This window comes from Drosophila teissieri, chromosome 3L (genome assembly GCF_016746235.2).
Source record: "Drosophila teissieri strain GT53w chromosome 3L, Prin_Dtei_1.1, whole genome shotgun sequence".
Taxonomy (NCBI): Eukaryota; Metazoa; Arthropoda; class Insecta; order Diptera; family Drosophilidae; genus Drosophila; species Drosophila teissieri.
Window position 1 is genome coordinate 23,099,029 of NC_053031.1, and position 23,992 is coordinate 23,123,020.

At 43.2% G+C, this 23,992-nt stretch overlaps 5 protein-coding genes across 7 annotated transcripts; 3 read left to right on the forward strand and 2 right to left on the reverse strand.

Moving 5' to 3' along the window:
• The first annotated feature begins 200 nt into the window (after positions 1 to 200).
• LOC122618604 (transmembrane protein 64) lies at positions 201 to 6,130 on the forward strand. 2 transcript variants are annotated; one of them, XM_043795172.1, is made up of 4 exons: positions 208 to 1,174; positions 4,215 to 4,338; positions 5,252 to 5,413; positions 5,619 to 6,130. In XM_043795172.1, the coding sequence occupies exons 1-4, from the start codon at positions 492 to 494 to the stop codon at positions 5,736 to 5,738; spliced, it is 1,089 nt and encodes a 362-aa protein (XP_043651107.1). In that variant the 5' UTR covers positions 208 to 491; the 3' UTR covers positions 5,739 to 6,130. The 2 variants fall into 2 exon arrangements, 1 of the variants encoding a protein (XP_043651107.1); XR_006326034.1 differs by lacking the exon at positions 4,215 to 4,338 and having other exon boundaries at positions 201 to 1,174.
• On the forward strand, positions 1,877 to 3,737 carry LOC122618601 (xaa-Pro aminopeptidase 3). Its single transcript, XM_043795169.1, has one exon. It carries the CDS (start codon positions 1,974 to 1,976, stop codon positions 3,573 to 3,575), a length of 1,602 nt encoding a protein of 533 aa, XP_043651104.1. The 5' UTR covers positions 1,877 to 1,973; the 3' UTR covers positions 3,576 to 3,737.
• LOC122618602 (alanine--glyoxylate aminotransferase 2, mitochondrial) lies at positions 6,122 to 13,351 on the reverse strand. 2 transcript variants are annotated; one of them, XM_043795170.1, is made up of 4 exons: positions 13,177 to 13,351; positions 11,033 to 11,357; positions 8,848 to 9,922; positions 6,122 to 6,270 (listed from the first exon to the last, which is right to left on the reverse strand). In XM_043795170.1, the coding sequence occupies exons 1-4, from the start codon at positions 13,196 to 13,198 to the stop codon at positions 6,136 to 6,138; spliced, it is 1,557 nt and encodes a 518-aa protein (XP_043651105.1). In that variant the 5' UTR covers positions 13,199 to 13,351; the 3' UTR covers positions 6,122 to 6,135. The 2 variants fall into 2 exon arrangements, with proteins under 2 accessions (XP_043651105.1, XP_043651106.1); XM_043795171.1 differs by lacking the exon at positions 6,122 to 6,270 and adding an exon at positions 8,427 to 8,674 and having other exon boundaries at positions 13,177 to 13,350.
• A 420-nt stretch (positions 13,352 to 13,771) lies between these two features.
• LOC122618600 lies at positions 13,772 to 16,264 on the reverse strand. Its single transcript, XM_043795168.1, has 4 exons — positions 15,391 to 16,264; positions 14,533 to 15,329; positions 14,178 to 14,365; positions 13,772 to 14,129 (listed from the first exon to the last, which is right to left on the reverse strand). Exons 1-4 carry the CDS (start codon positions 16,043 to 16,045, stop codon positions 14,018 to 14,020), a joined length of 1,752 nt encoding a protein of 583 aa, XP_043651103.1. The 5' UTR covers positions 16,046 to 16,264; the 3' UTR covers positions 13,772 to 14,017.
• Positions 16,265 to 16,768: 504 nt separating this feature from the next.
• Positions 16,769 to 23,992, forward strand: LOC122615843 (ras-GEF domain-containing family member 1C). Its single transcript, XM_043790989.1, has 5 exons — positions 16,769 to 17,512; positions 21,079 to 22,567; positions 22,646 to 22,789; positions 22,850 to 23,052; positions 23,118 to 23,992. Exons 2-5 carry the CDS (start codon positions 21,167 to 21,169, stop codon positions 23,401 to 23,403), a joined length of 2,034 nt encoding a protein of 677 aa, XP_043646924.1. The 5' UTR covers positions 16,769 to 17,512; positions 21,079 to 21,166; the 3' UTR covers positions 23,404 to 23,992.

The window sequence follows — 23,992 nt, forward strand, 5'->3', positions numbered from 1 at the left end:
CTACAAGATCCCCCATACTTTTTTATTAATGCTAAATCAATCAATAAATAAAAATCTTAGTTGACTATTTCTCAGAATTGAATTTATGGAGGTTTCTCGTGTTTGTCGTCTATAATTGTGGCTAGGAAAACAGCTAAAAGCGCAGCACTGCACGCTCTCTGTGTTCTCACATTGTTTTTGACTCTCGATGCGGGAAGTCGAAGTTTCAATCGGAACGTCGAGTGGCAGTCGTGTCGTGTGTCGATTGGTGAGCGGCTGTGGCACATATGTGAAAAATAATTATCTTCATTTTAATTGAATTAAGACAATAACAACAACGATTTCTGACACTCGGTTGCCTTGCCATATGTGACACAAAGCACACACATGCGCCCGTAAAGTCAGAACTCTGTTTCAGCGCGAATGCGGGTGCACAACAGTGAAATTTCGCTGCGACAAGTGGAAAAGAAAACGGAGAAAGGTAGCGCAAGAGCCAAGCGAAAATCCTGGTCATGTCGTTGGAATTCGAGATCAGCAGCTCTCGCAACCACAACAACAACACAATCACGTACGGCCATGCGAAAAACAACTGCATTATGCCGAAGTCATTGCCCGCTTCCTCCGCACCCGCCTTCCCTCAGCTGATCCAGGCCAGCTGTTTCAATGCCGTGGAGGTGGATTCACCAGACAGCAGTGCAGGGACAGCAGGCATATCCGAAGCTCCCACCGCCGCCCAGCGAACACCGGACACGTCGGAGGACAGCGAATGCGACTCGTTTCTCGCCAGTCGGAGACGTACCCGCTCCTCCTCCTCTGTGCTACGCAACCGGAAGCGCAACTCGTGGTGGGGACGAGCCCACAGCTTTCTATCCCACAACTGGTATCTGGGCTGCCTGGTGCCCGCCTCCATTCTGGGGGCCCTCATCTTTATCGGATGGACGACGCGGGACTACGCCCGCCAATTGCTCTTCTGGATCGAAATGCAGAACGCCTGGATAACATTTGCCGTCTACATGGGACTCTTTGCTCTCGTCAGCTTTCCCGTGGTGGTGGGATACTTCGTACTGCTCATCACCGCCGGCTATCTATTCGGCTGCCTGCGCGGTTGGGTCACCGTGATCCTGGGTGCCAATCTGGGCATCGCCGTGGCGCATGCCACCATTCGCGGCTGCCGGCACCGCATTCCTGTGCAAAGGTGAGTGCTTTGCAGAAAACACATTTTGGGATGCACGTCTGATGCACGTCACTTCAGCGGTTTCTTAAAATTATATAGATATATGTGTAATTCCTTCCGTACCAGCAGCACCAAGAATGGCCTGTGGAAACTTCAGTATTTACTGTTTAATCCAGAAAAAATGGTTCGACATTTCAGAAACTATTAACCAACTAATGTGCACTATGCCTCTGAACTTTTCATACAAAACGATCATTTCGGATCGTCATAATGCGAAGAAGTTAAAATGCAAAAAATTGGTGCCGTTTAAGACTCAAATCTCCATTCTAATGTAGAATTTTATTTATCTGTTCGTTGAGGAGTGTTAAATACTACGCACACAAATACGAAACTGCGAAAAATTGGGTGTACGATCTTTTAAAGTCATGTGCTTTTGCGGTGGAGATCTATTGGCCCTGTTCGTCCGTTCGTCTGTCGCGATGCAGTTTCTAGTGCCGCTTGCGAAGTTTGTTTTAAAACATCACTAACATCAATAACTTGCCATAACTACACTAGTTCAGAATATTTGAGTTTTTATACATTCATCTTGCCAATATCTACCGATCATCAAGAAACATTTACTTACTCAAGAAACATTTTACCGAAAAATGCGGAAAAATGATTTTTATACTGATAAGTGTTACAAAGCCCATATGGTCTTTTTACGACCAGTAAATATTCAAAATTTTTGCGATCAGGGAACACTTTCCTCCATAAGTCTCGCTCTTTCGTATAAAGCCTATATTGTACCCTCTGCTCTCTGTGCTGTTTCTATTCTCCAATGCTGCGGTTCCTTCGAAATTTTAAGTACTACGCATGGCATGAGGTGCGTCGTGGTTGTTCCGCAGTGGCCACATCGGATTTGAGTGATGTCCATCTGGTGCTGCCAACGGTCTGGCCCTCCGAGCTTACCAAGAGGATCCACCCGCTCCCAGTCCCCGACCTGATCGAGAAGTTCTCCTGCGACGCCCCCGGCGGCCAGTTCGCCACAATGTCTGAGTACCTGCGCAGCGATCCACGGCCCGACGCAGTTCTCCTGCCGGAGGAAATTGATCTGCACCGAAAAATGTCCATGGATGACCTTAATTCTTATATGCACGCAAAGGACGCCTTCAAAGAGCCACATAGAAAAAACCGGATATTTTCGCACGTTCTTGTGGTAGCTGGAGCTGACTCAGCTCGTAGTTCCCCCTTTCGGCAGAGGCCCGAGTTCCTCTATTTTTGCGACTGCTTAAGACCAGGGGCAGCATTGGTTCTGACCCGCAGCCGAAAGCGAAGGACTAGCGCGTTGCTCTTTCTTTCCCAGGAGGTGGACTCTCAGCTGTGTACCATTTTTAGCCATATGCATTACGTGGACGACGTTCTGCCCCTCGCCATGCTTAAGAAAAGTTTACACTGGCTGTTAAGGGATCACTCGCCCGAGTTGTGGCACTTCTACGAGCCATCGAGTCCTGTCAGCTTTATAGTGCAAGAGGTGGCTAATGAGGCCAAGATTGCAATGTGCAACCCCCGATACATCCTCCAGTACACACGCACCGTCAAGACGTCTCGAGAGTTGAGAGCCCTGCGTCGAGCTAACGCCATTGCTGCAGACTCCATGGCAGAGGTAATCACACAGCATCATCAGAATCCACAGGAGCTGGCCGCATTGTTTGACTACAAATGCCATATGCGCCACGCACGCCCCGACGGTACGAAAATTTCGTGCGGAATAGATGGCAAAGGGCTGTGGCAGATGGACGCTGGATGCCAGTACGGAGGCTACGAAGGCGGACTGGCCAGGTGCTGGCCAAGCTCGGGGCGTTTCACTCCGCCCCAAAAAATGCTTTACGGTGCGCTGTTGGACATGCGTCGGGATCTGTGCTCGTTGATAAAGTACGCTGGAAGTGAGGGTGCCGTGCGCACACCTCTGGAACTGCATGCCGCCTATTTAATCCTTCTGGCTCGTCACCTAAGAGAGCTCCGCGTGTTACCAAAAGGTGTCAGAAGTGCAGCAGAGACAGTGGAGGTGGCCTGCAAGTACAACTGCTCCCCAGTCGTCGTCTCGCACGTGGGCCTGGGAAAGCGAGACACCAGTCGCAGACTCCTAGACTATCCATTCGCTCCCGGAAACGTGGTTTCGCTGCGCCTGTCTATTTCTATTCCTGATGACTGCTGTCAGGCCTACCCCGAGTTCCGGGGCATTCTTTGTCAGCTTGGCGACACCCTGCACATCCGGGATGACTCCGTGGAGCTACTTACCGCCGCTTGCCCCAGCGAGCCCCAGGATATTGAAGTATGTCTACCTGCAAGCAGAATCAGGTCCCACAGATTGCGGAATGACGGGGATCAGAATGGATCTTGTGACACGCTACAATTGCATGGCTTCCGTGACTGCAACTGAGCGAATAAAATTGCTCAAGGAATATCGCTTTTATAATCGGCAGTTACTCCGCGAAATCGATATGGCATAACCACGTCGTCGGCACATATAAATGTGTTGCATGTTTTGTATATATGTAGGTACTAAAACCTCATTTGTCATTAAACCCGTTTGCCTTCTGTATCGCTCGGCCAGTTTTCAACTCTTTATCAGACATTTAGCGCACCTGATAGCAGCAAGCTTACATTTCCGGCATTTACAAAAATAGGTTCGCCTAGGTGCCCAGTAGGCACTGCTTACCAATTTTTTTATGAGGGAGCGTAAACTATTTCACCGATGAACGGTGGAACTGGTTAATAGCCCCAATAGTCATTTCCTGATTGTTGGATAAACTCAATTAGAGCCTGATTTAGTAATAGGTACCGTACAGTTAGGTCTAATTATGTGAAAGCAAGGGACTCTGTAAATTAAATGCATAACAGACAGCAGAATGCTTCAAAAATTGCATTCCTCGATTTCAACCATTCGAACGGGCACATTTCGGAATGCTTTAATAATTTTAGCTCTTAAGAGCTCGACGTTCATATGAGTATAATGTATAATACCGCCATATTTCCATTATCCTTTTCATAAATCTGATTCGATTGCATATATTTGCAGGCTGATCAAGAATGACACGGGCCGAGCCATTCTCCGCGTGATATCTGGCCCAAAGGCATTTCGGGTCGTTCTTTTTACCCGACTTACGCCCATTCCCTTTGGAGTACAGAATGTAATATTCGGAGTAAGTTACTAGATTTTGTAAGATATACATTGTAATAGTACAATTGTTCAGAAAGAGGTGAATTCGAGATTTGGATATTCATTTATTGTTTGACATTTTTATACCCGTTACTCGTAGAGTAAAAGGAAGGGAGCGTTTCCGACCATATAAAGTATATATATTCTTGATCAGGATCAATAGCCGAGTCGATCTGGCCATGTCCGTCTGTCCGTATGAACGTCGAGATCTCAGGAACTAAAAGATAGAGGGTTGAGATTAAGAATACAGATTCTAGAGACATCGACGCAGCGCAAGTTTGTTGACCCATGTTGCCATGCCCACTCTAACGCCCACAAACCGCCGAAAACTGCCACGCCCACACTTGAAAAATGTTTTGATATTTTATAACTATTTTGTTGCTCTTGTAAAATTCTCTGGATTTGCGCACACAAACCGCCAAAAACTGTCACTGTGGAAATTTCTCACTCGCACTTCCAGTAACGGGTATCAGATAGTTGGGGAACTTGACTCTTGTTTATTATTATTATTGATTACTTCTAAGAAATCGTACGGAAAATTAAATGCAAAAAAAGGCCAAAATTAATTGTGTCAATTATTGTCAATTTATATGTATACATACATATATGTATTATTACATTTCAAAATATTTACTGAACTACTTAAAATGCTAATTATACGGATAAGAAAGCGCGTTTAAATGCTAAAACCAAGAGGCGTATACGCTACATAGTTAATATATGTGCATATTCGTTTAATTTCACTGCAGTTCAACTAAACAAAAACCCAATTTTTCCTTGACTGACTCTGTCGTTGTTAAAAAAAATCATGAAACACTGAATCTCTATATCAGTCTATTTTTTTTTTTTTGAATTATGAAACATTGAATCTCTATATCAGTCTATTATTTTCCCAGATCAGTTCTATTAATACAAGAGACTACCATGTGGCCACGCTGATTGGGTTGCTGCCAGCCCAAACCATCAATGTTTACTTGGGTTCCACGCTAAGGTCTATGCACGAAGTGCTTAGCGATAACGAAACCAAGCTGACGGGTTATATCAGCTTTGTGTTTGAGGTAGGTTTGCCTTTTATGGCAATGGTCCTTTTTATAGATAGTATGCTTAATAGTTTTAGAGTTTATACATTTGAATATTTGTATTACTGCTGTTTAATTAGTTTACAGATTACAATAGTTGTTTAATTATCCTTTATTATCTTAAGGTTTTTAAGCTACAACCCTGTGATTAAGACTTTTTTTTAATCTACTTTGTATCTTCAAGGTAATTTGTGGCGTGGCCTTGATGTTCTGGGTATTGCAGAAGGCAAGGAAGGAGCTGTCTGAGACGCTGCTTAACGCTGATTACAATAACGAGGGCAAGCATCCTGACGTACAAGTTTAACAGGATCCACTAGGAGAACGGAGTCCCTCAGGACCCCCAGCCAAAGAGAATCTCCTGGACTTTAAAACAAGACTGCGTTTTTGCATTAACTAGTTTAAATTAAGGCGATCTTTGAGTTGCTTTTTATTTATGCTCCAGGCAATGCCACTGAAACTAGCTTTAGCAGATACTGATTTGAATCACACTCTTTCCCTAAAACTATGTAAGATTGTGTAATGCGTCACATCACACATTACTTTTTAAAACTTCTGAGATGTACATTTATAACTAAGTCAAAGCCTTGCTCAAAAATCGCTAGCTCTTAGACTCGATTGTTAGTCATAATGCTGCTCTATAATGTTGTTCAATTACTAGTTTGTAAGCAAAGCGAATAAATGAGCTCTGAAGTACAACTATTCTACTTCATCCTTGGGCTGTTTCTCCAATTTCGAGGGGTTTTACCCATATGAAACTTAAAGGCTCCCTCCAGTGTTTCTAGGGTAAATTCCACGTCTTCTGCGCATAGACATAGGGGTGGTCTCATACTTAGCACCTAAAGAAAAGAGGAAACTTCAAATAGTGTCTGACAGTTTAAAAGCAAAAATGTAATCTGAATATTATACATTTCATAGTAATATTTTTAGTGGTCAACTAAATAAATGCTTTAGAACTCATTTGTAAAAAAATGTATGTGCGTTTAAACTTTTAAAAGTCTACATTGTACGCCATTTTTACGCGTATTACATTTGCTATTATTTAGTGCATACTCTGTAGTTCACATTTTTGTTTTGTGTCGATACTGCACTATCCCCTATTTGTATATCTTCCTACAGATGCCTTAATAACTACTTCTTTTTAATACATTCCAAAATAGTATTTTAAAATGGAAGCCCGATTGTCATGGTAAGATACATTTCCAATACACAGAGATGTATAAGCAAATGTAATTGTACCCGTTACTCGTAGAGTAGAGGGTATACTAGATTCGTTAAAAAGTATGCAACAGGCAGAAGAAAGCGTTTCTGACCATATAATATATATTATTTATCAGGATCAATAGTCGAGTCGATCTGGCCATGTCCGTCTGTCCGTATCAACTCCTCGTTCTCACGAACTATAAAAGCTAAAATGTTGAGATTAAGCATGCAGCTTCCAGAGGTAGAGACGCAGCGCAAGCTTGTTGATCCGTATTGCCACGCCTACTCTTACACCCACAAACCGCCCAAAACTGCCGCGCCCACACTTTTGAAAAATGTTTTGATATTTTTTAGTTTTTTTTTTTGTTTGGTAAATTTTCATCGATTTGCAAAAATTTCTTTGCTACGCCCACTCTAACGCCCACAAATCGCCAAAAGCTGCCATGCCCACACTTTTGTAAAATCGTTTAATATTTTTTTATTTTTTTGTTAGTAATGTAAATTTCTATCAATCTTGAGAACAAATTTTTGCCACGCCCACTCTACCGCCTACAAACCGCCAAAAACTGTCAGTGTTGAAGAGCCTCCTTCGCACATTGAGTAACGGGTATCAGATAGTAGGGGAACTCGAATACAGCGTTCTCTCTTGTTTTTATACCCGTTACTCGTAGAGTAAAAGGCTATACTAGATTCTTTGAAAAGTATGTAACAGGCAGAAGGAAGCGCTTCCGACCATATAAAGTATATACATTCTTGATCAGGATCAATAGCCGAGACGATCTGGCCATGTCCGTCTGTCCGTCCGTCTGTCCGTCCGTATGAACGTCGAGATCTCAACAACTACAAAAGCTAGGAAGTTGAGATTAAGCATACAGACTCCAGAGACATAGACGCAGCGCAAGTTGGTCGATTCATGTTGCCACGCCCACTCTAACGCCACTCTAAAACTGTCAGTGCTGAAGACTCTCCTTCGCACTTCCACTAGCTGAGTAACGGGTATCAGATAGTAGGGGAACTCGAATACAGCGTTCTCTCTTGTTTTTTTTATTAGTCTTGTAAATTTCTATAGAATTGTCAAAAAATATTTGTGTCACGCCCACTCTAACGCCCCCAAACCGCCCAAAACTGACACGCCCCAATTTCCCCAATTTCAACCGATATTCTAGAAAATATTGAAACATTTCGTTTGCACTTTAACCAGTTAAGTAACGAGTATCTGATCATCTAGGAACTTCACGTTAACGTTCTCTCTTGTTATTTTTTGTAATATGTCAATGTTACTGAACCTTTTAAGGAGATTGGGAAAACCTTCTAATGTGTATATAAACAAATGGTTATAACGATTATTAAGATAATGAGGTAAGCAAGTTTCAAACGGAAGGTGTGCTGGTTAAAAGCAATAAAAAATTATAGTCATATAGCCAAGTAATTTACAATTTGGAATCAAATTATGTTTAGAGTAGCATATTTCGATTTATATTGTTTGAAACATATAGGCAAAGTTTTGAAATATAGACTCGAATTGTAGAAGTGTACAAGCCACTTAAAAATAATTATACAAGCGCCTCACATAACAAATCAAAATGGGTAGACATACATAATTATGATTTTAGAGCATCCAAGAGTGAGTTGTGTGTAAGTTTGGCATGAGCGTTTGAGGGATTAATATGGAACAAATGTTTACCCGCAGAAGGTAATTGTAAAGATGCAAGATAATCTGGCTGGCAGTAGGCTAAGGGTTTTCTGGTGTCGTTTACCCCGTCCACTTTGGCACTTTCGAATCGCAGTAATGTATAAAAACCAATTCTTTTAATTATTGAACAGTCGACGACTTAAGGACTAAAAAATGCATGACTTTGTTGGGAGTAACTACTTAGATAGATAAATGCAACTGGGACCATCCTGCAAACGCTCTCTAGTCTTCCCAAATCTACGTTAATTATTCTCGGGTAGCGACTCCGTGATGGCTCGGGCCAGCACATCCACGGCGAAGTTCGCGTCAGCCAGCGTGATGCACATGGGAGGCTTAATGCGCAGAACCTGTGGAAATGGAAAGGAAATGATGCACGAATAGAGACAGGAGGAGATGATTAAGGAGTTGTGCTCGGCTGCGGACTCTTTAACTGACAGGTTTTTGATTAGACAGACGTGCAGAACGAGGACAGACGAGCTCAAATGAGGAAGAGCTTAGCCCATAAAAAGGGCTCACTTACGTTTCCATGAAGACCTCCGCGTCCGAAGAGCACTCCTAGGTCCTTGCACTTCTCCCAGATGTCCAGGACGTGGGGCGTAGCCAGAGGGGTACGCTTTTCTCGATTTCCCACCAGCTCCACGCCGATCATAAGGCCTTTTCCCCGCACGTCGCCAATGATCTCGAAGCGCTGTTGCAATTTGGCCAGGCCTGCGAGGAAGTAAGTGCCCACTTCCAGCGAGTTGCGCTGCAGCTGCTCCTCTTCGATTACGTCTAGCACGGCAATGCCTACGGCACTGGCCATTGGGTTCCCTCCGTAAGTGTTGAAGTGCAGGGCTTGGCCCAGGGAGGCCGCGATCTCTGGCGTGGTGACAACAGCGGCCAGTGGAAAGCCGTTCCCAATGCCCTTGGCCATAGTGACTATGTCGGGGAAGTAGTCGTGGCCCTCGAAGCCCCAGAAGTGCTCACCGGTTCGCCCAAAGCCAGTCTGAACCTCGTCGGCCACAAAGAGTCCTCCGTTAGCCCTGACCAGAGCTGCTGCCCTCTTCAGGTACCCTTTTGGGAACTGCACCGTTCCGCCAACCCCCTGGATTGACTCTGCAAACATGGCAGCAACCTTGCCGCGCGGCAAGGAATACTTGAAGGTCTCCTCCAGCTCGTTGTAGTAGGCGTCGCTGGCCTGGCAGCCCAAGGCGCACTGGCAGTCTCGGGTGGTCTGCACAGGCGAGTCCCGACAGTTTGAACCGCCCCAAATGCCTTGGTAGGGATCGGGGTTCATCACGTGCACAAGTCCGTTGTTCACGCCCGGCAGGGGAAAGCGCCAGGTGGAGTGCGCCGTGAGGCCCATGGTGTAGGGGGACATACCGTGATAGCAGTTGCGCAAGGAAAGGATGTCCTGGTTGCCTGTGTGAAGGCGCGCCATTAGCATAGCCAGATCGTTGGCCTCCGAACCGGAATTTACGAAGCACACGCTTTTAAGATTTCCTGGGAACTTGGCCACCAGTCGCTCGGCATACTCGTGGATCTTGGGGTGCATGTATATGTTAGTCGTGTGCCAAAGTTTGGCAGTCTGCTCGCTAAGCGCCTGGTTAACCTTTCTATAAATGAACAAAATATTTCATTAAATATCTTACAGAAAAAATATATTTAAAAAAAAATAAGAGAGAACGCTATAGTCGAGTTCCCCGACTATCTGATACCCGTTACTCAGCTAGTGCAAGTGCGAAGGAGAAATTTCAACACTTACAGTTGTTGGCGGTTTGTGGGCGTTAGAGTGGGCGTGGCAAAAAGTTTTTTGGCAAATCGATAGAAATTTACCAGACTAATACAAAAATGAAAAAATATCAAAACATTTTTAAGAAATGTGGGCGTGGCAGTTTTGGGCGGGTTGTGGGCGTTAGAGTGGGCGTAGCAACATGAATCGACAAACTTACGCTGCTTCTATGTCTCTGGAGTCTGTATGCTTAATCTGAACTTTCTAGCTTTTGTAGTTCCTGAGATCTCGACGTTCATACGGACATGGCCAGATCGACTCGGCTACTGATCCTGATCAAGAATATATATACTTTATATGGTCGGAAACGCTTCCTTCTGCCTGTTACATACTTTTCAACGAATCTAGTACAAAAGCTAGAAAGTTGAGATTAAGCATACAGACTCCTGGGACATAGAAGCAGCGTAAGTTTGACGATTCATGTTGCCACGCCCACTCTAACGCCCACAACCCGCCCAAAGCTGCCACGCCCACTTTTCTTAAAAATGTTTTGATATTTTTTCATTTTTGTATTAGACTTGTAAATTTCTATCGATTTGCCAAAAAACTTTTGGCCACGCCCACTTTAACGCCTACAAGCCTCCAAAAACTGTCAGTGTTAAAGACTCTCCTTCGCACTTCCACTAGCTGAGTAACGGGTATCAGATAGTCGGGGAACTCGACTATAGCGTTCTCTCTTGTTTTATTTTTAATTTGTAATTAAAGAATAATAATTATCACAAAATTCGACTTTGGGCATTATCAGTTTTGGCTAGCCTTGTTAGATCGAAAAAAACATTCCGTATTTCCTGAAACCGAAGTAAACCAAATTAATCTCATTCTCATTTCGAGATTTTTAGCAATCCTTTTCTTTTTCTTGTAAAATAAATATTTAAATTCATATAATTTCCGTACTGCGCAAAAGATGCAACTAATAATTTCCCCTTCTGCTTACGGGTGGCAATGTCCAACGGACACAGTAACGATTCCGCCAAACATGTCCAGGTAGCGCCGGCCCTCGTGATCGTACAGCCACTGCATGTGGCCAGCGTGGATCACTAGAGGCTTTTTGAAGTGGGCCAGCAGATTCGGTGTCAGGTGATTGCGTCGGGTCTTGAGGATTTTCTCGTAGCTGGAGCCCTCGTAGGCCACTGGGCGGTGGTCGCAGTCGGGCATCTCACTTTGCTTCTGGGATATCATGGTGGGGGCTGCCTTTGATTGCAGCGATGAGCTAGATCTGCTACGATATAAGGTTCTTGGAAGGACTCGCCTGGTCTGAGCTGTTAGGCGAAAGAGAGGAAAGGGCTCAGTTGCAGTCGATCTGGTTGAAAATTAATATCTTTATTACTGAAAAAGACAAATTTGCCTTTTACTTTTAAGGCTAAGAGCAATATTACTCCAAACCAAAGTTTAAAGTTTCTTTCTATCACTAGTACTGGATGAGTAAGCAGTATCTGACAGTTAAGGAAATCGTTTTCTTTGTTTGTACACTTTACTGCTAATTAAACATTCGAGGTTAAATCACTTTCTGTTACGATTCAAAAATAAAGATACATGTGAAATCACATTTGTCGCAAGCGAAAGAAAGTGGATTAGGTTGCTTATTCTTATGCGTTCTTCTTTGAATATTGCTCTGTCAGAGCAACGATCTATGCCCTTGAGCTTTAATTTTAATGCAAGAAAATCATTTACTACCTACTTAATATTTAATACGTAGGAGAACTCAATACAAAAGGAACGAAATAAACCACACAACACTTTTTGATGGCGACTTTTTATACCCGTTACTCGTAGAGTAAAAGATTCGTTGAAAAGTATATAACAGGCAGAAGGAAGCGTTTCCGACCATATAAAGTATATATATTCTTGATCAGGATCAATAGCCGAGTCCACCTTTTGTAGTTCCTGAGATCTCGACATTCATACAGACGAACGGGCATGGCCAGATCGACTCGGCTATTGATCCTGATCAAGAATATATATACTTTATATGGTTGGAAACGCTTCCTTCTGCCTGTTACATACTTTTCAACGAATCTAGTATATCCTTTTACTCGTAGAGTAACGGGTATAAGGAGAGTTGAAAATGTTGTTTTATAAGTGAGTAAATTCCTCTGGAATATCCTAAACTTAGTATACAATTGTTTAAGTTTTTAAGACATTTATTGGCACCAAATCTACAAATCTATCTTCAAGGGAGACTCAATAAATATTATATATATATATCACATATTTAAATATATTCTTTATCAAACTGCGCCTTTAATTGATGACAGTGTTTCTTAGCAAATCCACGGACTATTTTTCGATTCGCTAAGTATCCCTGTTTATAATTAATAAAGTCAAAGGGGAATAATAGAGTTCGTTGCCTTTGCCCCCGACTATACGATAAACTGTTCCCGCTGTAGAACATTTTTGGCAATTTATTTAACATCAGTAAAGAAAATGCTAGTTACGATCGCAAGTTTTAAAACTTTGAATATAATTTTTGTGGCGAAATATGATTCAACATTTGACCAAACTCATTTTATTTTATTTTCTTTATTTACATCTGTCCAGTGGGCAATTAATAATTATCCAATTGTCCGTATTCAGCTTCAAATGCGCAATTGGGACCACAATTAGGTTGTTTATTAGGACTGAGCAGATCTACGCAATTCAACTGATAAGAACTGGCCCCCTGCCAACAGCCTAGGCCACTCGAATACCTAGTGAGATTGAGACCAGCAACCTGTCAAATTAAAAACTTCTCTTATCATCACCCTTATCTGAACAAACACTATATTTGGCCAAACGGGGCGGATCAACAATAAAATGGTTTATAAATATTTTATATAGTATATATATTAGTATCCCATCATTATTTTTTCAAGTCTAAGCAATTGCATGTTTAACCACCAGACACCTGTTTTCATGTGTTTAAATTACGGTTCTAAAAAAGTAGCAATGAACTATATATTATGCCACATATCCACACTCGGATCAGGCGATATTTTCATTAGTTTAAATGTGAGGAACGATTCCATTTCCCAATTAATTTGGTATAGTGTGCACCAGGCGACAAAAGAGGTCAAACGTATTAATCTGCAGAAAACTTACCCAACAATCGCGTGGACATCATTTTTAGTTTCGGATGGTTTTTTATCACAGTTATTATAACTTTTCGATGTATTTAAATTTGTTTGGTTTGAATGCACTATTTGAACTCGAATCAACCACGTGTTCTCCGCGAGAGCAGTCGTGCCCCAGTATCGGCGGTGGTGGAGCAACTGATAGGCGGACACGATTCCAATTCCACTGCCGGCGGAGAAAGCTCGATCAACCGAGAGCTTTGGTCTCTGTTGTCGGTGTGGAGAGCAAAGTCAAGGCCGCGGATAAGCATTCTCCTTCTCCCAAGGGGAAACTGTTTGAAAAGAGATTGGAGGTGCCTTGCACAGTGGGTAAACAGTTTTTTTTCTTTAATAATAATTTATTTCACTTTTGCTTGCTACGTACTGAAGCACAAACTACTGAAGTGCACAGGTAATCCTTTGTTCCTAACAAAAAATATAGCGCATTTGCGCTTCTTTTTAATAGCTGAGTGCCCTGCCCCGGATTAGATTCGCAGATTTTCTGGAGTGGCTGGCATTTAACATTGCAGTGCATTCTCCACTAGCCATTGATATTAGTTATTTCCTTCAATATGCTACATCGATTTATCAAGTATGAATTATATATTTTGCTTTATCAACCATCATCACGAGTTTGCGCTTTGATTCTCACATTGCCCATTCCCCCACCACATGTAACCCAATGCAACAGATAATACGGAAACATAAAATGTTCGCGGGGTCATCTAAAAACAAGCTCTATGCGAAGTCGTAGGATACAGTGTTTACAAAAAGAAAAATAACCTATCTTCGTATATAACGTCCACTTTAAAGACTTCATCCCGGAGAGTTCAGTTAAAGTCAGTGTACAGATCGGGACTTCTGGGCGCTGCTGTTGGCTGGGCCGGTTGCTCGAGGCTAGCTGCCATCTGTCGCAGATTTTCCACGCCAGTTAACAATTGCCTGCAAGGAATGAATTATCATCTGTCATCAACTGTTGGTGCGGCTTACCTCAGGTTCTGTTCAGCGGTGTCAGCCGCTCGCAGTAGGTCCCTAGACAAATGGTGTGTTCTGGACGGTCGTTGTGCGCTGATCCCGTTGTTGGTGGAGCTCTCACTTCCCCTAACTGGTGTCGCCACTGGAACTCCTCCTGTTGCACTATTAGAATTTTCACCGCCTCTTAGAGAGCTAAGCTCCGCCTAAAAAATACGTAAGAATTTTCGAATTGCCAATATTGCTGGAACATTTTCCAAAATTTGGGATAAAGCTAATTATGCCAGATCGTTTATATGGCATTCGCCATAGTGAGAATGAGGTCATGACAGTTTTAACTTTCGGGCGTTACATTACCGATTGGGCCACTTACCTCTAGTTGGGCCAGCTGCCGCCTTAGAAGCTGCGTGGCCTGTGTATTGGTCGTAGTAGCCAGCGCCTCCCGGCGCCGCGACGTCTCTGAAAGTTGCATCAGCTGCTGCTCAAACTCGCTGGCCCGTCTGGTCTGGATATTAAGTTCCGCACGAGCTTCCTGTAGCTCCCGTTGTAGACGTTCATTTTCCTGTCTCAGTGTTGACAGTTGCAACGTACCTTCCGCCTCTTGGGGAGGCGAGTCAATGGAGTTGGAGGGCAGCCCGATAGCTACGTCAGCTAGTCGCTGAGATGAGTGAATTATGGAACCGTCGGACAGAAAGTCAGGCAGCATTTTGACGATGGAGCCGGCGGCTGATTCGCCGGTCGGACCCGGGAGGGCGGCAGCACTGGAGCCTCTGGCTGCGTGCGAAGACGGTAGAATTCCCACTGCTCCGCTCGACGCTTCAGCTCCTCCCAGAGGCGAGTTTGGCGGAGAGCTCAGGTCATCCTGACCGGCGCACCAAGCATCCTGCAAGTGATCCTGCACGAAGTCTGGCAGGGCTGATGCTGAAGCACCGCCACCACAGGCTCCGCCAGCCGCTGCGTTGCACGTATCCAGGGGCAGGTCAATTTTTATCTTGCTGCCGGCAGACAGCACAAGTCTGGTGGGGCGTTGGTCACGGTTTCCGGACGGCCGACGTCGAGGAGATGATGAAGGGCACGGCAAATGATGAGGCATATCGTAGTTGGAGTACGAGCGTGGCACGTAGCGCGAACCAACAGAGGGTTGCTGGTTGGAAGCGGATGGAAAAATATCTGTCAATGAAAAAAGTGAGTAAATGGGAGAAACAAATTGGAAGTCGTATTTCAAACTCACCGTCGTCTATTCTTTCATCGTAATGCCTGTTTGTGTTTCGCACCTGGGCCAGAGCCACGTGGTCGTCATCGTCGTTGTCCAGAGCGTCCTGAACAGCGTCGTGCCCCAGCCGAAGGACTGGTCTCAAGCGGTGAGACTGAGAACCGCCGCTGCTACTGGTGGCGCCTCCCCCACATGCTGCGTACTCTGCCAGACTAGCCTGCGAGTCAAAACTGCTGAAGCGCGGAGATCGCTTCATCCTGGAGGATGCACTGCTGCCGTTCACATCAGGCGGCTGCATATGGGATGCAGAGGCTGACTGGGGTACCTTTGGTCGTGCACCCGTCGACGTCTGCACGGCGGCCGAAGTCACCGTGCTGGTCGGAGCCGTCACCGTTCCGGTACTGCTGAGAAAATGTTTAAAGGAGAGCGATGAAGAGGAAGCTGCTGCCGGTCCTGCTCCTCCCGTGGACGTGGAGGTCCGTATGCTAGGGAACTCCACTCCGCGGCCGTTCATGCACACGTCCGCCACAAGATCGTTTACACCCAGAGCGGCGGGAGCAGACTCTTGGGAACCCATTGTCGTCTCGGTAAAGAGCGCTTGCTTCGTGGCTTGCGGAATCCTGTGCTGCGGGTTGGCCGTGGCCGCCGCTTCGGTCGCACTTCCATTTGCCATTTAATTTTAAACGCGGACAAGGAGCGGTGGACCGTTCTGGTTGCCGGTTGCCTTCCTTGGTGTCGGCTGAGCTGGGCGGTTTGAACGTCCTACTGTCTGTAGGCCGTGCTGTTTCACTGCCTCCTGTGGTCGCGTTCTCTCCTGACTGTCAGTTATTTTCGCATCCCATTTTGCCCTGCGACTTTTCACTAGGGCTATTTCTGCAGTATTGGAAAATCGTGGAAGCTTTGCAGCGACTTATAGCACTGGCTCGTGCTGCACGAGCTATCGATTGAAATACACGGAAACTTTATATATTTTAATCAGGACCAAAGACATGAATAAACATTTTACGAACTTGCATAAGCACTAAGGCTGGCATAAGCAGAGTCATGCCGAATTATTGGTTAAGTTTCCGTAAACTATAATAATTTTCTTCTTTTATGGTCATTATCAATAATAAGACTAATAGATTCATAAGCTAACCTAAAATATAAAGAAAATATACGTATAAGAGTTTTATTTTAAAGAACCAAGAATTTCTCGAACTGGCCTATAAACACTGCGTGACGGATATTTATCAAGCCTCCAATCAGAAATGATTTGATGAACAGGTGGTGCAATTATCGAGTTATGCATGTTATCGATATAAAGTTCCGCTCAGTGGAAAAAACATTGAACATCCCTATCATTTCGCATACGCAGTACTGTTAATAGCCCCGCGGACAGTGTTTGTAAACGCAGTCTGTCCACCCATAGTAAACAAAACGCGACGTTTGGCACGCTGCGCATTTTTAATGCAATAAAAGCGAAAGGATAGCAAAAATCACGCAACTGCTGTTGCGTTTTTATATTTAGCATTAAATGTGGCATTCACCGTTATCTATCGGGGTCAGACTGCACGTCATTAAAGTGTGTTCTTGTCCAGTTTTTGAGGAAAGAAAAATCTGCGTAGCAAACAAACCGGTCGGTGCTTTTGTACATACATTATATATATACTATACACACAGACAAGTTCAGACGTGTACATGGCCGAGAAAAAAGCGTCGCAGTGCATTTTGTGTGAAAAATTAATTGCGCCGAGGGCCTCGAAAAACGGTGATTGCCTGCCGAATTCTTAATTTTTGGTGTCCATATGCAACCGCTCTGCCGCGCCTCTGCCGCGGGGGTGAGGGTGCATCCATGTGAGCCTACATCTGCGTGCGTGTGAGTTTGAAGTAGTGCGCTCAACTTCGCTTTTTGTGAATTGCCGTGTAAACACACACACACCATCAAAACCGCCCGCCCACTGGAACACCCCTTCCGCTCCAGCAAAAACATCAACGGCGTGTGTTCCACTTTCGACTGTCCTGATTTCGCTGCAGCGCTGCCAGGAGAGCAGCTTCTTTCAGGGCGTATTCTCCGTCCTGCCGCCAGTCCTGGCAGCGAAGCCGCCGATCGAAAGACTCCTGCCAGGGTCAATTGCAGCATGCGAGGAAGCTGCGACAGGTAAGCGCCTTGGAGTCGGTTCCAATTGGACACTTTCAAATCCGATTGGAAAAATACATTCTCTGTGGCCACGGCCCCATTTATCGACTCTCTCGTCCTCTCTCTCCGTTTTACCCCGGTTGACTTCTTTGCTGGCCTTTTGCTTTTCCCCTGCATTTCCACACGCGTCGGCCTTTGAGTTTCTTTTACCTTGCACAGTGGAGCCTAATACATACTATAACTATTTCGTTATTATCGCCTCTCTTATTATGTTAATGTCCAAATAATATATTTAAGTTAGTATCTATCTAAATACCATTTCTCGTCTGTCACTGCTGTCTCTGCTTTTTCTTCTTCTTCCTCAGTTTTGTATACAAATTATTGAAAAATAAGACAGTGAAAAGGAAGAACGAGGGAAAGTCGATTCTCTTTACATTTATACATTCATGCAATTGATATATAGGGCCCTGTTACAACCTATTCATGAAATCTAGTATATCTACTATATTGAACTACGAGTAATGGATATTTAAATTTGTATAATTCGAGGAAGCATAAGTATTCCATCAAAGTATGTATGCCATTAAACCCCTATGGCAGAGATAAACGCTCATGTTTATAATTTAAAATATATAATTAACGAGAATCGTAATTTTATAAGTTTATTACCAATATTTGAAAGCCAACCAATTACCAAAACAGTTTTATCCCTCCATTGAAATCTGATTTCACTCCACTGTGCGCCCGGCCTTAGCGTTTCTCGTCTGTCACTGCTGTCTCTGCTTTTTCTTCTTCTTCCTCAGTTTTGTATACAAATTATTGTGAGATGTTGTTGTAATTGTTTTTGCTGTTGCTTTAAGCTTTTATGGGCAGTGAATTCCAGTAGTTTGTTGTTGCTGCTGCTGTTTTGTTGGCCATGTACATATACTGTAAAACGTTTTAAATAAAAACGTTTCAAAATTGATTTTGTCTGGTCTGCAGTAAATAAATTTGTATCCCCTCGTCCTCCCCATGGTGCTACCCACTGTGCTGTGAAGCGTGCAATATGTGAACTATGTACATATGTATATGTATCAGGAAAAGTGAAAATGCGGCCCTTCGTTTTTGTTTTCAGGCAGGTGGAACTTAGTTGTTGATGCTTGGACTCCTTCTTTGCCGTGCGTCTTAATAATTCTATTAACATGTTCAGACCACCCGTTCGGCACCACCTCCCATTTTATCCCCAAGCCCAACACTTTGTTGACCCATATTCGAGCGTTTTTGTTTTGGTGTTAATTAATATTTGTAATTCTCGTGTTTCGCTTTGATTGTGAGACCGTGTGCTGTTCGCTGGCCTGTGATAAGCCACGATTGGGTTAATTTTCAAAACAAATTAACAGTTAGTCGCTCGATAGAGCTTAATGAAGCTGGGTTTGGAAAAATCGAATTTTTAAAATTGAAAGCTGGAATTGTATGCGCACGTTTGCCCGCCCTTTAAATTTTTGAGTAAAATTAATTTTAATACATTAAAAATAATATCGAACTTATCAAAGAATTAAGCGTTTGCCTATATCTAAAAATTAAATACCCCCTCAATAAATATTATTAAAATTAGTTTTTATCGTTGGCACACCCTTTAAAATAAATAATTTAGTTTGCCCAATTTTAAAAATAATTTAATAATTTCGTTAGTCCACCTACTAAACAACTACATTTACACATATGTAAGTATTTTCAGTAAGTTGTGGCGTCAAGTCTCATGTATTAGGATCTGCCCGAGGGAACACATAAACTCACAACTGTCCAAGTTTAAGATAATTCTGGAATTATGCAAAAGGATGCCTTTCCGACCATATAAAGTACAATATGTATTCTTTAGCAGGATCATGACCAAGTCAAACTGGCCATGTCCGTATGAAGGCCTCGATCTCAACTATAAAAGTTTTAATGTTGAGATTAGGCATGCAGTTTCCAGAGACATTGAAGTAGAGCAAGTTTGTTTCCAAATGCTGCCACTCCCAAAAACTTTTGAAAAATGTTTTGATAATTTTTTTATTTATTCATTAGTATTGTAAATTTCTATCGATATGTATTTGTATTTATTTTTTTTTTAAACTTTAAAAGTTAATTTGATTTTCGAAATTTGTTATCTTTAAAACTGGAGGTGTGCAAAAAAAACTTATTAGTGGACAAAAATGGACAAACGGTTCCAGCTTTAAAATTTTATAAATTCGAATTTTCCGAAACCAGTTTCATTAAGCTGCTCGACAGTTTTCAGGAGCTCGTTTTCTAGTAGCCTTCCTTCTACTGCATACCAATGATATGGCCAAAATGTTAAGCTATTCCACTTAAAAATAAGAATTATATAGCACAATTTGTATTCTATCATTATAATAAGAATTAGCTTCATAAATAAACGTAATTTGATTACATAGGAACTGTGGCTAAATTTAAACAAAACTGAATGCGAGCATTAGTTTTAATATCCTTTTTTATATTCTATTCAAAAAAGACCTTGTGTATACAATTAATGGGGCTGCCTCTGCAATGGCGTCATAAGAATATGCATGCTTAATCTTAAGTCTTTAGCTTACCGATATTACTGCGTTCATACGAACAGACAACCTGACATACGAACGGACGAAGGAGATTCTATTTTCTAACTTTATTCAGTCGAATACGCTTTCTTCCACCTATTTTATACCCATCAACAATTCTAGTATACCCCTTTACTCTACGAGTAACGGTTGTGTACGTATGTGGGCAATTCCACGCGAAGGTCAACCATTACTTCCATTTTTTGTCCCGTGCGACAGCGGTAGTTTTTTGCAATTATCTTGAAAATGAAAAGTTGGCCGAACTCAACTTTTTCACCAATAATGGAGCTATGGAAGAGTAATAATTTAAACCTACTCGCCAAATTTAAAATGCTTTAATTGTGTATTTTTTTTCCTTTGAAAGCGTACAAATGTCCCGTGCGACAGCATGGAATTGCCCATATACAAATGTTAGAATCTTAACCACAATTAAATTTAAAACTTTTCATATTGTTATATCTGAATTTCCCGAATTTTAAAGATCGACATCTTTAAATTTAAACCTCACACGAGATATATATTTAATGGACATGTATTTCTCTATTTATCACTACCATTTTTATAATATTTAATTATATAGTAACTTAAATTCGAATATCAAATAATGATTCCACTTAACAAAGGTTTTTCTCTTTTTTTTTGCATACGTTTCAATCAATCGAGTATATTCTTTTAATAGAGGTTAGTCTCATAGCTAAACGACATGTTGTGCCGATCGGTATGTCTGTATGCTTAATCTAAACCTTCTAGCTTTTATAGTTCCTGAGATCTCGACGTTCATACGGACGGACAGACGGACATGACCATATCGACTCGGCTATTGATCCTGATCAAGAATATATATACTTTATATGGTCGGAAACGCTTCCTTCTGCCTGTTACATACTTTTCAACGAATCTAGTATACCCTTTTACTCTACAAGTAATGGGTATAAAAATTATCCCAAAATATTTCATCTGCACTTCCTTGGACTAGACTCATTTTTCTCTTTTGGTATTTTATTGCCGTAGATCTCCGCTCGGATGTTCTACAAGTCCCGGACATTGATCACTTGCCTGCAGGCTTAGATACGCTTGCCTTGGATTACACAGCATCCAGATGTCGTCAAGTAACGGTGGTCTTAGCAGTGCCACAAATGGCCGCAGCGGCAGCACCGGAAGCGCCAACATTAACCTTAATCTGAAGGTGCATGAGAGGTCCATAGGAGGGGCTCTTGGGGCTGGGGCATCAAGTGCCACGACCACGTCAATTACTCAAAAAACACTGCCAGACCTGAAGACGCAGAGAAGCAATAGCGCCTGTCACGCACACGAGTCGCTCTCCGCTCTTCGCCGTATCGCGCTGCCGGAAAAGCCGCCCGAAAAGTTGCTGAGCTATGGCGCAGTCCAAAGCCGGATCCTGGGCCAAGAGACTAGCGAAGATTTCCTTGTCTACAGTGAAGGACGATTGCACTCAGGTCCGCTTCAATCGCTTATTGCCCATATGGTTCCCACCCACGAATACTATCCAGATGAAGGATTTATTTTCGCTTTCCTTCTCAGCGCCAGGCTTTTTGTGCGCCCCCACGAGCTGTTGGCGCAGATCTCACAAACCTGGGAGCATCAGCAGCAGGATGTGAGCACTGGCGGAGATGTAGTGGATGATGCCGGTCAGGTGCCCGGTCGCACAAAGATGCTCAGCATAAACTCTGCTTCACCGCTAACGCAGCGGAAAGGAAATGCAGCGTCCGCCGCACACAATTCGGAGCTTGAACCGCGTCTCCAACTGCGGACGAACACACAGCGCTCTGCTCAACACTGCATCAGGCTCCTGTCAGAATGGATAGAAATTTTCCCTTACGATTTTAGAGATGAAAGGCTTATGCAGCAAGTGCGCATCCTGGCGAGAAAGTGCGTCTACATTGATAATTCGCTGGGAAAGCAAGTATCGCGGATCCTGCAGCTGCTCGTGTCTCGACTTACGACGCTAGAGCAGTATGAAGAGTTTTTGCAGACGCTCAGTTCCGAGGAGGCACAGAGTCAACAACAGCAGAACAACCACCATGGACACCACAATCACTTGCATAATGCCTTTCAGAGCTTTTTGGGGAGCTCTTTACATGCCAACGGAGCAAGTGGTGGCGGCGGATCTGCCAGCGGAACCTCTAATTCGTCCTCTAGTGGACCCACCTCATCTGCCTCCACATCTAACTCGATCTCCACAACACCCCAACCGGACGATGTATTTGGTATAATGGACATGTGTCCGAGCTGTGCACACTTGGCACACCAGCTTACGGCCATCGAGCTGGAGCGCTTGTCGCACATTGGCCCAGAGGAATTTGTCCAGGCCTTTGCAAAGGATTATCAGCAGCAGGCCAAGGATGGAAGCAAGGAGGCCAACAAAAGCAAGTGTAGCGAAGGTGGTTCGTTGAACGACATGAAAAAGACTCGCAACCTGGAATCGTATGTGCAGTGGTTCAATCGGCTCAGCTACTTGACGGCAAGCGAGATTGTCAAGGTGGGTAAACAGTAAAATATTCATCTACGGATCAGCAAAATATATTAAATACTATTCTATTTAATGTATGCCTTTTAGTACCCTAAGAAGAAACAGCGTGTGCGTATCATAGAGTATTGGATAGAAACAGCCCGCGAGTGCTTTAATATTGGCAACTTTAATAGTCTGATGGCCATAATAGCAGGTCTAAATCTGGCGCCCATAGGCAGACTGAAGAAGACTGTAAGTTGGATAAAATGGTCATTTATTTCAGCTTTGACTTCTTGTAAAATTAATACTTAGTGGGCCAAAGTGCAATCGGCCAAGTTCTCCGTGCTGGAACATCAAATGGATCCAACATCGAACTTCAACAGCTATCGCTCTACACTTAAAGCTGCGATGTGGCGCTCAGAGGGCGCTACTGAGGAACGCGAACGCATAATCATTCCATTTTTTAGCTTATTTGTTAAGGATTTGTATTTTCTGAACGAGGGATGTTCCAACCGGTAAGTAGGACTTGTGGTTCTCTTTATAAGGGGACCAAATGACTTTTTGCCGATATATTAAACAGGCTGCCGAACAATCATATCAACTTCGAAAAATGCTCCCAGCTTGCTAAACAAGTGATGGAGTTTAATGAATGGAAGAAAGTAAACTGTCCGTTCGAGAAGCTTCCCAATGTCATAGCCTATCTTCAACACAGCGCAGTACTCAATGAAAACACTCTTTCCATGGCATCCTTCGAATGTGAGCCACCGGAGAACACGGAGGAGAAGGATCGCTACAAGACCGTAAAGGCAGAGACGAAGCAACAACTTCTACAGCAGCTGCAAGAGCAGCATCAACAGTCGCAGTAACCCCTATGCAGGGCGTAGACTAAGCTACGCTTAAGCGCTTGCCATGATTATTTTTTCTACTAGAGCCGTAAGACCGGGGATATTTTAGCCTAAGTTAATGAACCGATGAGTTCACCGAGCTATCAAGCCTCATGCACTCATTAACCCCTGCCTTCAAAAGATGAGCTTTTGAAGCTAGGGTTGCCAAGTAATACTCTGTCAATCATTTTTGTTTTCAATTATTTCCGTTATCTTTGTGTTCCTGTTTCAAATCTGTATTGACGGGCGGCTTCAAGTCTTTTTAAGGTTATGCTGCGAGACGTTGCCAGTAATTTTATTTATTTAACTAGACTATTGGGAGGATGGAAACAATGAATCAATGTACTTAAAGCCTTATATGGCTAACAGCTAATGGAACTAATTTGGTTTTTAGCGCAAAATACTTGGTATATCATAGTTTATTTTAATATAATTATGATAAAAATCCATCTGACAAAGCTGCATGAGTACGCGATATCCGTACGTGACCAGTATTTATATATATGTATACAATTTTATAGCTAAATCAAATCTTTTTGATATTCCGTAATTACATCCGGGTACATTCTAA